The sequence below is a fragment of the Acyrthosiphon pisum genome, chromosome A2, assembly GCF_005508785.2.
Source record: "Acyrthosiphon pisum isolate AL4f chromosome A2, pea_aphid_22Mar2018_4r6ur, whole genome shotgun sequence".
In the NCBI taxonomy this organism is placed as follows: Eukaryota; Metazoa; Arthropoda; class Insecta; order Hemiptera; family Aphididae; genus Acyrthosiphon; species Acyrthosiphon pisum.
In genome coordinates this window covers 21503346-21516257 of record NC_042495.1, presented here as the reverse complement: position 1 = coordinate 21516257, position 12912 = coordinate 21503346, and the positions used below count along the sequence as shown (strand labels likewise).

Genomic DNA, 12912 nt, shown 5'->3' with positions numbered 1-12912 from the left:
ATACACACTTTGTGATATTTTATTGTTATACTTTTTGTTTTTTGTTTTATAGGTATTCTGAACCTACATAGTAGGATCCATACCAAAGGCATATTCTACTCAGTCTCCCATAAATTACTTTTATTTTATTTATATACAAACATAAATTAAATCAAGAAATAAATATTATATAATTTGAAATACCATAAATTAGTTATTCATATTGGCGACCCTCACTAGAAAAAACAAATAAATTACAGGTACATATAAAAAGAAATTAACATAAAATTCCTAAAAACTATATAGTAATATTATATTAAACTTAATAGTAATCAACAAACTTATATACCAACTTAAGAAGTATCAAAATATAAAAGCATAGGTAATCCATATTTTTTTTTAAATAAAAATATTTTCATGAAAATGCCTTTTATATAAATATATTACATTAGAATTATTTATATAATATGTAATGGAACGTTTAGGGTCTCTACTTTTTGTTTAGCAGATGATGACAGTCGTTTATGTGACCATCATACCAGTCATATTCCTAAAAGAAGAAAAAATACATTAATATTAATATATAACAGCAGTATAGTTATTTAACAAGTATATTGAAATAGGTATTTTTACTTGGCAGATAAGGGAACAGTATTTCACCGATGTACAGTTACTGCACATTATTGTTGGAGACTTGGTACAATTTCTCGAGTAGCACTAAAAAAATTGTTAAGCTTTTGTAAATGCTTAAAAAAATATATATTAATGCATTTTACATACTTTGGTCTTAATGGTTGGTGGTGGTTTAACAAATGGTTTATTGACAACTGCTCTCATTTTACCTGTTGGCCCCTTAACTAATTGATACTGTTTGTTACCAACTACTATAGTGTTACCGTCAGCTCTATGAAGAGAACTGTTTGCCATCGATATATTATTCGGAACTGCTGGTTTGATCATCACAAATGTTGTTGTTGTTGCTGGTGTCGGTGTTGCAGATTTTGACAAAGATGCTGTTACTTTCACCGAAGGACTGTGGGAAATGGTTGGCGTGACAACAAAACATTTGTTTGTTGGTATCACTTTAGAAGTAGAAGGTTCAAAAGTTTTATCATGTAGTGAAGAAGAAAATGATTGATAGAAGGTATTTAACGTCTGGCCAGTTAAAATTGATAGTTTTACTGCAGTGTTACCAATGGTTTGGGTCCTATTACCCTTTAGCACAGGTATTTGTCTAAAAAAATAACAGAACTCATTAATACTGGAATTTTAATTTTAATTGCAATAAATATATACAACGGAATAATGGAAATAAAGAATAATAGTCTTATACTATTAAGAAATAGTATGGATTTTGAATTTTTAATTTCAATTCATTAAGATAGTAGATGTTAATTTTTTGAAAACTAGTAATTTAATTGATAATAATTATAATATACCTCTATTTAAACCTTTTACAACATGATCAAAATTAATCTGACTATTACAGATGTAATTAATGTTACTAAAAGTGTATACAGTTAATCCTAATTTAAAATCTTTGATTGTTTTTTAACTACAAATATGAATTTGGGAATATTGTACATCTATAATAGGTATTATAATATACTAAAATAGTTATTAAATAATAATACTGTTAAATTATCAGAAACAAATAAATTAGGCAATCGTAATTATGTAACTGTAACTAACAGATAAGGATATAAGGTGAGCAAATCTTAGAAAACTAAAAACTGTGGAAATCATTAAACTGTATAGGAGGTGTCGAGTGTACATCCAAATAATTAAGACAGTCACTGAAATGCATATTGTATTCAATAAGAATTCAATGATAAATCATTGCATACAAAAAACAGTGTTTAGAAGGAACGAGTTCCAAAAGGAACGGATTCCTGGAATGATTCCTTTTTAAAGAACGAATTACTTTTTATAAAAAATTAAAAGAACGAGTTCTTTTTTCAAGGTAAAATAACAACATTTTTTGTTCCTTTTTAGTTCCAATAACTTAACAGCTCCATGTCGTTTGTTGCTTTGTTTGTGCTGGTTTGTGCTTTTAATCCCGTCGTTTGTGCTCAACTCCTTCCATAGTTATTCAACTTACAAAGTCGGGGGGCAGGGGACATACTTAGCCTCCCACTTTGGAATTTCGAAACAAAATTACCTCCATTCGTTTGTGCTTTTAACCCCGTCGTTTGTGCTCAATACCTTCCAAAGTTACCCAACTTTAAAAGTTGGAGGTTAAAGTGTAATCCAAGGTACTCCTCTTTGTCTTGAGAATCTGATCAAAACTGTCCACATAATCATTTTTACCTCTATGGTGCTTAGTCGTAAAACATTTGGTTTGCCAGAAAAATCCATACACTTGTGGATTAGAAAATTACTTTTTTTTTAAGTTTGTGCCAGTTTTGGAAAAAATATTTGAGACCCAACAAATGGACTTACAGCCTAATACTAAAGATATAGTTGTGATACAGGTGGTACTTTAAATACATTCTATGTATTTTGGAAAATCAAACCTATCTGGATTAGAAAACAGTTTGAGCAATTTTTTTAAAGACATGAAGTTCTAATTTTTATGATTTTGTTTACCTGCATATTATTTAAATGAAAAATAAAGGTTTTAACTATTTTTTGGAATTTAAAATTTGTTATTCTTAAGGACTTACAACTTTTTCTTATTATACTTATATTATTATTTAAAAAGCGTATTTCAAAAAGTTAAAAGCTAACATATGAAAAAATTAATTAAACTAAATATTATAATATATAATTTATTTATAAATAAATAATATTCAGTACCTTTACAATTTATTTTATAGTTTAGAACTGACGGACTAAAGTTTGTAAGCAGTTTGTAAAGGGTTTTAAAAATAGCATATTTGTTTAGAAAACAAAAAAAATATAAAAAATTGAATAAAACTAATTTAGGTAATATAAATAAAACTATTGATAAAAATCTAATTTCGTAAAATTAAAACTTAAAATAAATACAAAAAAAATCAAAACTAAAATTAAAAATTCTAAAATTAAAAATTGAAATTATTGTCAAAGAAATGAAGCTAAAAATCTAAATCGATATAATATATTGATACATGATTGAAGGATTTTAATATATATTTTTTATTTTTATATTTTATCCTAGTGAGTTAGGTACCTCTTTTTATATTTTAACTAGTTATAAACTTTTTGAAATATGCTTTTTAAATAATAATAAGCGTAATGGGGACAAGTTACTCACTGATAAGTTTTGAATTACAGTTATACAAATTTGAACTTTGTCCAAAAAAAAAATGCTCAAATGGTATTTTTTTTTTTACATTACAAATGGTTGCAATTTGAAAAGAAGATATAGAAAATACGTACTTAGAAAACAATAAAAAAAAATTAGGGTGTTGATTAGGCACGTCAATGTTATATCAAAAAAAACTAATTTATCAGGTAATTATTTTAAGACGAATAATTATTATCATTTGAAGTTAACATTTCTATTTAAGTAGTACCTAATATAGTTATACACTTATAGGAACTCATTTGTCATCTGTTTTTTTACCGTACCTAATAAATATAAATAATGCATTCGATCATTCAAATAAAAGTTTTTTAAGAGTACAATGTAAGTAAAATTTAAAAAAAATGTTGTATAAAAACTGATTATTCATTATGATGAACAGCCAATAGATTAAAGTAAGATTCTAAAATTAATATTCTATAATATCAATTAATTAAAACCTAACACATAATATTATTTTAACAACTTAATTATTTTAATTACAATCACAGATATATTTAATTTTTGATCACAATTAGTATTTATGTTATTGTGTATCGTTTGGTATAAATATGTGTATGGATATTCTTTGTATGTTATCTTACCTTCAACACACACGACTTTCACTATTTATTTTTTGCAAATAGATATTTAGTATGAAATTTGTTTGATTATTTGTATAATATAATTTTATTCACAGCAAAAAAATTAAATTAGTGTGGTGCTACAGGTTTCAGAACGAGCTAAGTGATTTTTTTGGCCATCATTAAATTTTAATAAGAAATTTTAAAAATTCTATATTTAAAAAAAAAATGTATGTAATTCGTATCTGATGGTACGTGTAAGAAGGTACTAAAAAAACATATGTATTTCACCATTTCTACAATAAATAATTTTACTAATTAAACTATAATATTATAATATATATCTAATAATATTATTGCTAACCTTAATATCGTCTTAAAAAAAACTAAGTATGACAAATAATATTTACTAATTAATATCTCATGTAGAAAAAAAATAATAAATAATATGTTAATATAACAATCAGTACAAAAATTTGTCTTCGTATATTTTTTATATAGGTTATGAATTTGTATAATATTGACCTATAATTAATAATTATTGAACAATTCTCGAATAAACTACAAAAACTATAATGAGGACAATAAACTCTTCACAGGCGTTGTATCGGTGTGTTGCATCACTATATCAGAGTATTACTATTACAATACATAGGTATATTTAAAGTTAAATTATGTTTAAAAATATTATTTTTAATATAAACACTGTAATTGACGAAAAAAAAAGGAACTACAATTTGTTAGAAATGTCCTTATCTGGTATGAAATTGGGTATAGAATATATATATATATGTTTATACCTACTTAAGTTTCATTGATTGATTCGAAATTATTACAATAAAAACTATTTTCTAATCCACATCCAAATGGGTTCGATTTTCTAAAATACATAGAATTTATTTGAAGAACCACCTTTATCACAACTATATTTTTAGTATTAGGCTGTAAGTCCATTTGTTGTGTCCAATATTTTTTCCAAAACTGGCAAAAACTTAAAAAAAAAAGTAATTTTCTAATCCACAAGTGTATGGGTTTTTCTGGCAAACCAAATGTTTCACGACGAAACACCATAGAGGTAAAAATTATTATGTGGATAGTTTTGATCAGATTCTCAAGACAAAGAGGAGTACCTGTGATTACACTTTAACCCCCAACTTTCAATGTTGGGTAACTTTGGAAGGGGTTGAGCACAAACGACGGGGTTAAAAGCACAAACGAATGGAGGTAATTTTGTTTCGAAATTCCAAAGTGGGAGGCTAAGCATGTCCCCAGCACCCTGACTTTGTAAGTTGAATAGCTATGGAAGGAGTTGAGCACAAACGACGGGATTAAAAGCACAAACCAGCACAAACGAAGCACAAACGAATGGAGTTAATTTTGTTTTGTAATTCCAAAGTGGGGGGGTTAAGGACACCCAGCCCCCCTACTTTGAAAGTTTAATAACTTTGGAAAGAGTTGAGCACAAACGACGGGATTAAAAGCACAAACCAGCACAAACAAAGCACAAACGAATGTAGTTAATTTTGTTCACGGAACAATTTGTTGTTAACGATTACTACCTATGTATCGGTGTGTATATCGGTGAGTGAATAGGTACGTCAAACACGTGGCTTTTTACTTAAAAAAATAGATTTATAGTGTAAGTTATAACCTTACATTATTAGCTATTGCACTACAGTTTTAATTATATTTGTACATTTTTGTACACTTATAATTTTACATGGATACATTTTACTTATATTTTTTAATACTGAAATATATAACTTAAATTTTTTCACAATTTTAGTGAATTCTACATTTTTATAACAAACTTCATACTATGAATAAAAATATGAAAATATTTTTGGAGGATAATGATTATCACCTCCATATGGTGTCCTCTAAATAGTTCTCAAAAATAATATACATATTATATTTTTATTCAGGCCGAGCTTACACGTCAATCATTTTTACCTGTAAAAACCCCGGGCCCAGTTTACACCTAAATTATTTTTACCTAAAAAAAACAGGGGCCGATCTTACAATCGCCCAATTTTTATTATAACAATAAACGATAAGACAGTCGACATGCGTCGGCCAGCAATTTAATTTTGAAAAAAATTCAAAAATAGAATTATAAAATATGTAAGTACCAATACTTGTAGGAACATATTGTAATTAAAAATTAAAGAAGTATGCTAGTATGCATTAATATATTAGTATGCACTAATATATTAATTATTTAAAAAAAAAATATATATATATAAATGATTAAATAACATTTTTATTTTATTTAGAACTTATAAAGGAACTCGTTCATTTTACAAAGGAACGAATTATTTTTTGTAAGAAACAAGGAACGGAACGAATTCCTTTTTATATGAAACTTACCAAACCCTGACGAAAAACGGTTCTGAGCGGAAATTGTCAATCACCCTATAATATTAAGGACATTGTATTGCAATATATAGTTGGGGGCACGAAAAATGAGCGCTGCCCGTCATGCGCCAAGCAGCAGTTTTTCTAAAGTGGTTATCAAATCATCAAACTACGTCCAAACTACACCGTTTAGATACAAACTTTTTCTAAGGGTCTAAAAATTCTAATATTGTGTCTAAATCAAATATTTTATGACAACTAATCGGACCATAACAGTAATTAGATATGAAAAAATGCTTACTGGTAAGTTCCATCTGGATATTTGGCTAGGGACCAGTTTTGAATTATTTCATCAGAATTGATAGTGCTAGAGATAGTTTGTGTTGCTGGTATTTTGTCATCTGAATATTGTGCATTTGATGAATCTATAGGATCTTTAAACTCTGAATTAATGGAACATTGAAAAGTTGCATTATCGATTAATAACGCCAGGTCTTCATTCGAATTACCAGTGACAGCATCAATAACTGCTTGAAAATATTCCCAACTGTTTACTGTTGATATAAAAAACAAAGACATGCGATCGCTGACTCCAGAGTCAATATCCCGACTATTTTCAATTAGACTCATTAAATCAACGCAGTCAGGTCGAAATGTCTTTGATCGGAACATTGAAAAAATTTTGGGATGGTCACAATCACTATTCTTCAAACTATCCCGTACTAAAAGTATCACATTTTTAAAGATACCGCCTCTTTTGAATTGACGATGATCCAGAACTCGAAGTACAGTTAATATACTTAGAAAAAACATGTGAAATGCAGTATCAAATTCTGAAATTTCAAAAGATGATACAACGTCTACAAAATTGGTTTTCAACTTTGTTTCTAGAATTTTTTTGTGTCTTCCATGTAATCGGTTGGCATCGCATCTTTTTTTAAGTTTTTCAGCTTCAGATCTTTTCTTAAAAGATTCATCCACTCGTGTCTTGTAATGTTTGTTAGACATTGAAATTATATTGAGTATATTTGCAATAATCACGATAGCATCTTGTACGGATTTGCTGAAATACTTTTTGTATAATCTTTCAATTTTAACTAAATGCTCTTTCTTATATTTTTTGACATATACATCCTGTTTAGGGTCAGCTACTTTAAGTCCGCTTAAAGGTTTTCTTATAGTTCCGCTTATAGGGAGTTTAGCGAGTGCTAACTTTTTCATGCCATTTGTTGGATGATTGGGTTTATTTTTATAATTGATTATTTTCAGCCACTTTATGTAATTATCTGCATCCATCATTTTCTTAAGATCCTTGACCCAGAGCCTTTGTTTTACATTTGTAGCTGAAGAATTAGCAGATGTGGTAGATTCTTCGCAATCAATTACTATGGGTACCTCCTCTGCTGTACTGGAAGACGCAATTTCTTTATTGAGTTTTAATGAAGACTTGAATTGTGATTTATATTTATGAGTTTCACCCTCTCTAGATAATACAAATTTCAAAACATCTATTCCATTTGAATCCAATTTTTGTTTTTTTTTAGCAGGCTCATCGTCTATAGATGTGTTTTCTTTAGTTGTTTTATCATCTTTAGGCGTTTTAACATCTTTAGACGTTTTAACATCTTTAGACTTTTTATCATCTCTAGATGTTTTAACATCTTTAGACTTTTTATCGTATTTTGACCTTTTATCGCTTTTAGACGTTTTATTGTCTTTTAATGTATTATTGTTTTTAGATATATGATCAACTTCTTTGGGTGTCTTATCCTTATTTTTAATTAAGCTCCTAAAATGAAGTAATAAACTTAAATAAGTATTTTGAGATAAATATAATATTATTATTATTATTATTATTATTATTTATAATATTTTTGTATTAAAAAATGTATTATTCATATTTAACTATACATTCTAAAAGAGCTCTATATAATTATGTATTTAAAGTATGAATTACATAAAATTATATAAATCTAACTCGTCAGTGATATTACCAATTGTTCGAAAACTGAACCAAAACAAATGCTTAATAGATTAATTGAAAGGTTATAATGTATATTATATGACTTTCCGTTCTCCTATTTAAAATATGGTTTAATCCAGGACTTGAAACCAGTTACCAGTTTTTAATGGAAGCTGGTTACTATGACAAATTTTGGGCCTGATAACACTTCCCGGTTTGTAAATTTAAATTTTGAGAAGCGATTAAGAGGACGTGTCACGGAAAAAAATCACTCAAAATATTCCTTTAAAAACATGTTTGCGCGTTCCAATAACCAGGGTAACTGAGTGGTTTTATCATAAAAACACCTCTGAACAAAATTGTAGAGGAGATCTTTATCTGGTTCCGGAAGAAGCCCGATTTTTGAAATTTTCATTTCGAAGTCCTAAAAATAACTTTTTAAAAATTAAAAAACAGTGTATTATTAATCATGATATATTTCATGATGTTTTAAAGATATAAAAAATCGGGGTTCTTCCGGAACGAAAGATTATTGCGATTATTATGCGATTATTGGAACGCGCAAAGTATATATTATAAGAAAATTACTAGGTGTTCATACCACCAAAAAATTACAGAATGATAAATAAAGATTTTAGAGTATTATTATTATCATTACTAATATATTATAATTATTATATTAGGTACTATATTAGGTATAGGTATACCTACTACCAACATCTTATTAATTTAAAAAAAATATTTGTCAATACTTATTATTATATTTTAATATAACATTAAGAGTTGAACGTAAAATATAAAACACGGAAAAATAATATAAGTTTAATTATGCTGTATTTATTTTATTTACCATTTATTAGATTTTACTACCTATAAGTATTATATTTAAATAAGTTATAATTCAATAACTAAAAATCAAGCTATGTTACAGTTTCTACGATCCATATATTGGGACATAAATTTAGGTAAGCAGTGTCTTAATTTATAATCATTAGTTCGTAGGTACGCGAGGGTATTGAAAATATTACGGCGGCATTTACGTAGAATAAATTTTATAATGACACTATGATTTTTTAATTTAGCCTAAACAATTTTATAAAGTTGATATATTTTGTTTTAAAACAAAAATTTTCGGAAAAAAACCTAAACGGAAAAAACCATTTCTGAAGATTTTACCGGTAATATTGAATAATTAAAATAGTTTCCAAACCGATAACCGATAACCACATTGTTAGAGATAATTTTGGTAATCAGTAATCAATTATCACTAATTCTAAAAACATTAAAAACCAGTAACCACTTACAAAAAATAACCGGTAACAGAATTTTTCATAAGCAGTTTCATGCCCTGGACTTTAATCAAAATGTTTATTGTTCGTCTTGACAATAAGCAACCGTCATATTATTACTAGATCTATTGTTACTACTAAACTATGAAAGAATACTTTTAGAAAGCAAAACTAACAGTTGGGATGAATATACTTGTTTTCATTATTTATCATAATTTTATCAAGATTGTATATTTTAAAAAATTTTTAGACTTTAAAAGTTCGAGTTGGAAAAAAAAATCGAATAAAATGATCAGATTTCGTTTGGTTCGTCATTTTCGTATAATCATTGTAGTCCTTAATCATATATAAATATAAAGACAAACTTACAATTTATAATTTACTATGTCTTCTGCAGTAAATCTTGTCAAATGAACGTAACATGTGTCATAAATAGCGTTGCGAAGCAAGCTATCGATTTTTTTTTTAAGGTGCGTATGCTTTTTTGATCTGAAAAAAAAATACCAGCATGATATTAGATTATTAGAAATACAATGTTCACATTCAATGTAGGTACCTATATATTTTTAAATAATAGTTGTTATTAAAAACAGTTTTCCGCTATTTAACAACTAATACTATTCCAAACCTATAAAAACTTATATGTTTCTTAAAAATTTAGCTTCTGTTCAAATAATATATTCCATAATATTCATTATGTTCATAATTAGGAGACAAGAATTGAAAGTTTATACCCAGGTCTTTAAATTATCGAGACCAAACTTCTAGTCAAATTGTATGTTATACTCGCTAAAGTATTATTGTTTATTAACTCTAATATTATTAATTATTTCCAATTGACTATATTTTATTATGCCACAATTACACAAAGGATATTTGTTTTTATAAGAATCATAACAGTTGCGTCATCAAACAACGTGCTTTCGTCGTGGAAATACTTAACTATTCTGTCTATAACTGTAGGTAGTTCTTATTTTAGGTATTTAATATTATTTTTACATAATAATTATAAAATATGGAAGTATTTTCAGTAGCGTCGACCAACGAAAATGGTACAAGACAAAAGTAGTGACAATTAAACCGATGAAATGGTTTTAAAATGTTAAGGTTACTAAAGACTAACGGGTCAAAGAGTCATCTGTTTAATATAAAAATAAACTCCATATTTTAACTAATTATTTAGTAATAGGATACTGTTGGTATATTTATTAAAATAGAGTAATAAAAAAGAAGTAGAATTACGTTTTTGTAATAATTAAAAATTGCAAATTAGGTACACGTCCAAGTGAACGCTGGTTACTTGTAGTTATAGTAAAACCATGTTATTTACCACGATTTAAGATAATATGGTTGCCCGAGCGAAAACGCATATTATGTTCGTCGCTGGAGTTTGCGGAGTGCCTACGCTAACACTCAAAGCTTCCAAAAAACACAAAAAAACATGAATAAAACCTAGGTATACTACGCAGGTTAAAGTAGCAACCCTAGCGCATGAAACGCAGCATGTGGCTGTTTAATCATGTTACTCATTTCGGGACGTTCTCGGAAGCGGAGTTTGATTTCTATATTCTAGTCTTCATGGTCCTATCCATGTATATAATATCCATGGTCGGCAACCGAGTAACCATAATGAGTCGAAAAGGCCTTTCGAAATAAGGTAGCCGACAATAATGATATCATAAAGAGTTTAAAAATAAAATAACCAAGTTTAGCGGCTATTGGGGAAGCAAATTAATAAAACGCGCTCGGGTGAAAACAATTTGTACCTTCCGGTGATTTGGGATATATCACGATGTAGAGAACACTTTTACATATTCCGATCGAAAATTTTCTCGGCAATTTGGTAGTACAAATGTCTCGTCCAGGTAACGCTACCATTCACCCGAAGACTGGTTTTTATATTGTGAAGACATTGTTTTAAATGTAAATTATAAAAAAATTATAAATTTTAGTAATTATTGATACTATTACTTCAAAATATAAAATATTTACCAAATAAGAATTATTTTTAAGTAATTATTCAATTCAATTGAGTACAATTTAAAATAGTTTTATTATATAAGTATTATATTTTAACAACTTTATGTTATACACTTAATAATATGGCCCGTATTACAATGGTGGATTACACTTCGATTACGCTTACCTATCCCACTGATTTTACCGCCGAATTCCGCGGTTTAACCTGGAATGAACTATTGCTCATCTAATATTAAAAATGATACATTTTTTTGTATTTTAGTTTTTGCAATAATTGAGCAAATCAATCTTCGAGCTAAGATAAATAATTATTATATTAATCTATATATATACAGTGTTCGAAATAGAAAAGTATTTTTTTATCTAGATAAAGATAAAGATAATGCAACTCAAGTCTATCTAGATAGAGATAAAAGATAACTTAACTCATATTTATCTAGATAAAAGAAAGATACAATTATTTTTTAAATGGTTATAAATTTTGGTATATTTTAGTTGCGCACTAGGAACATAATAATAATAATGATATAAATAAAAATAATTACATTATTTATAAACCATAAACTTTGTTTGAGAATCTGTATAAATATTTAAAAATTTAGTACAATTTCGCGATTTTTATCAATAAAAAATGTTTCTAGATGAATTTATTTAGATTAGTAAAAAAATTATTTAGATGAACGTTTAGATACCTTGTAACTATTTATCTAGATAAGATAAAAGATGAACAAATAATTATCTAGATATTCATATAGATAAATTTATAAGATAAGTCCGAACACTGTATATATAAGAATCTAACTTGATTTTGGAGACGAAGGAAACCGTTTGTTTGTTTATTTTATTATTATTATTATTATTATTATTATTAATTAAATATTATTTATTTATTTGTTTGCACTTGCATTTTTCCATTTGAAATATATATTATTCATTAAACAAATAATTTATTGTTACATTTTTTTCTACCTTATTTCTATTCTATAATAAAAATAATAAAATTTGCCACGCCAGTGGTTGAATTCAAAATGTAGGATATATAATTTTCAGAAATTAGTTATAACAATAACTACAATATGTAATTATAATATACTATTTGTATAACCAAAAAATAGCCAAATGTTTTTAAATTAAATTATAAAAAAATAATTTCTTCCGTAGGAAGGTCGGGCAGCTAGTAATTTATAAGTACCGTATGATATATGTATTATTACATATATATTATTATTTTAACTGATAATATATTATTCTATTCTCTATTGTAGGTATTATATTTTATCTACATTATGCTTAATATTTAATTTTAGATTCTGAGTGGAACGATGAATGTATTGATTTTACAATGATGTGTGTTTTTTTATTTTTTTTATTTTTATTTTTTATTTATTTTTTATTTTTTTGGGTCTGGGACACGATAAGTAGTCGAAATAATGCTACGATTTTAACTTCAGTATCTTGTTCGACAGAAAGTGATATCGTTGGTGCATTGGG

At 26.9% G+C, this 12912-nt stretch overlaps 1 protein-coding gene across 1 annotated transcript in view; it reads right to left on the bottom strand.

Moving 5' to 3' along the window:
* Window positions 1-400: 400 nt before the first annotated feature.
* LOC100575166 overlaps window positions 401-12912 on the bottom strand; it is a 19328-nt gene continuing 6816 nt past the window's right edge. Inside the window, exons 2-6 of the mRNA XM_029490491.1 lie at window positions 9811-9930; window positions 6491-7978; window positions 760-1213; window positions 613-696; window positions 401-529 (exon numbers count right to left, since the gene is read on the bottom strand). Coding sequence (XP_029346351.1) covers window positions 470-529; window positions 613-696; window positions 760-1213; window positions 6491-7978; window positions 9811-9930 — 2206 coding nt within the window. The 3' untranslated portion in view covers window positions 401-469. The remainder of the gene's footprint in view (window positions 530-612; window positions 697-759; window positions 1214-6490; window positions 7979-9810; window positions 9931-12912) is intronic.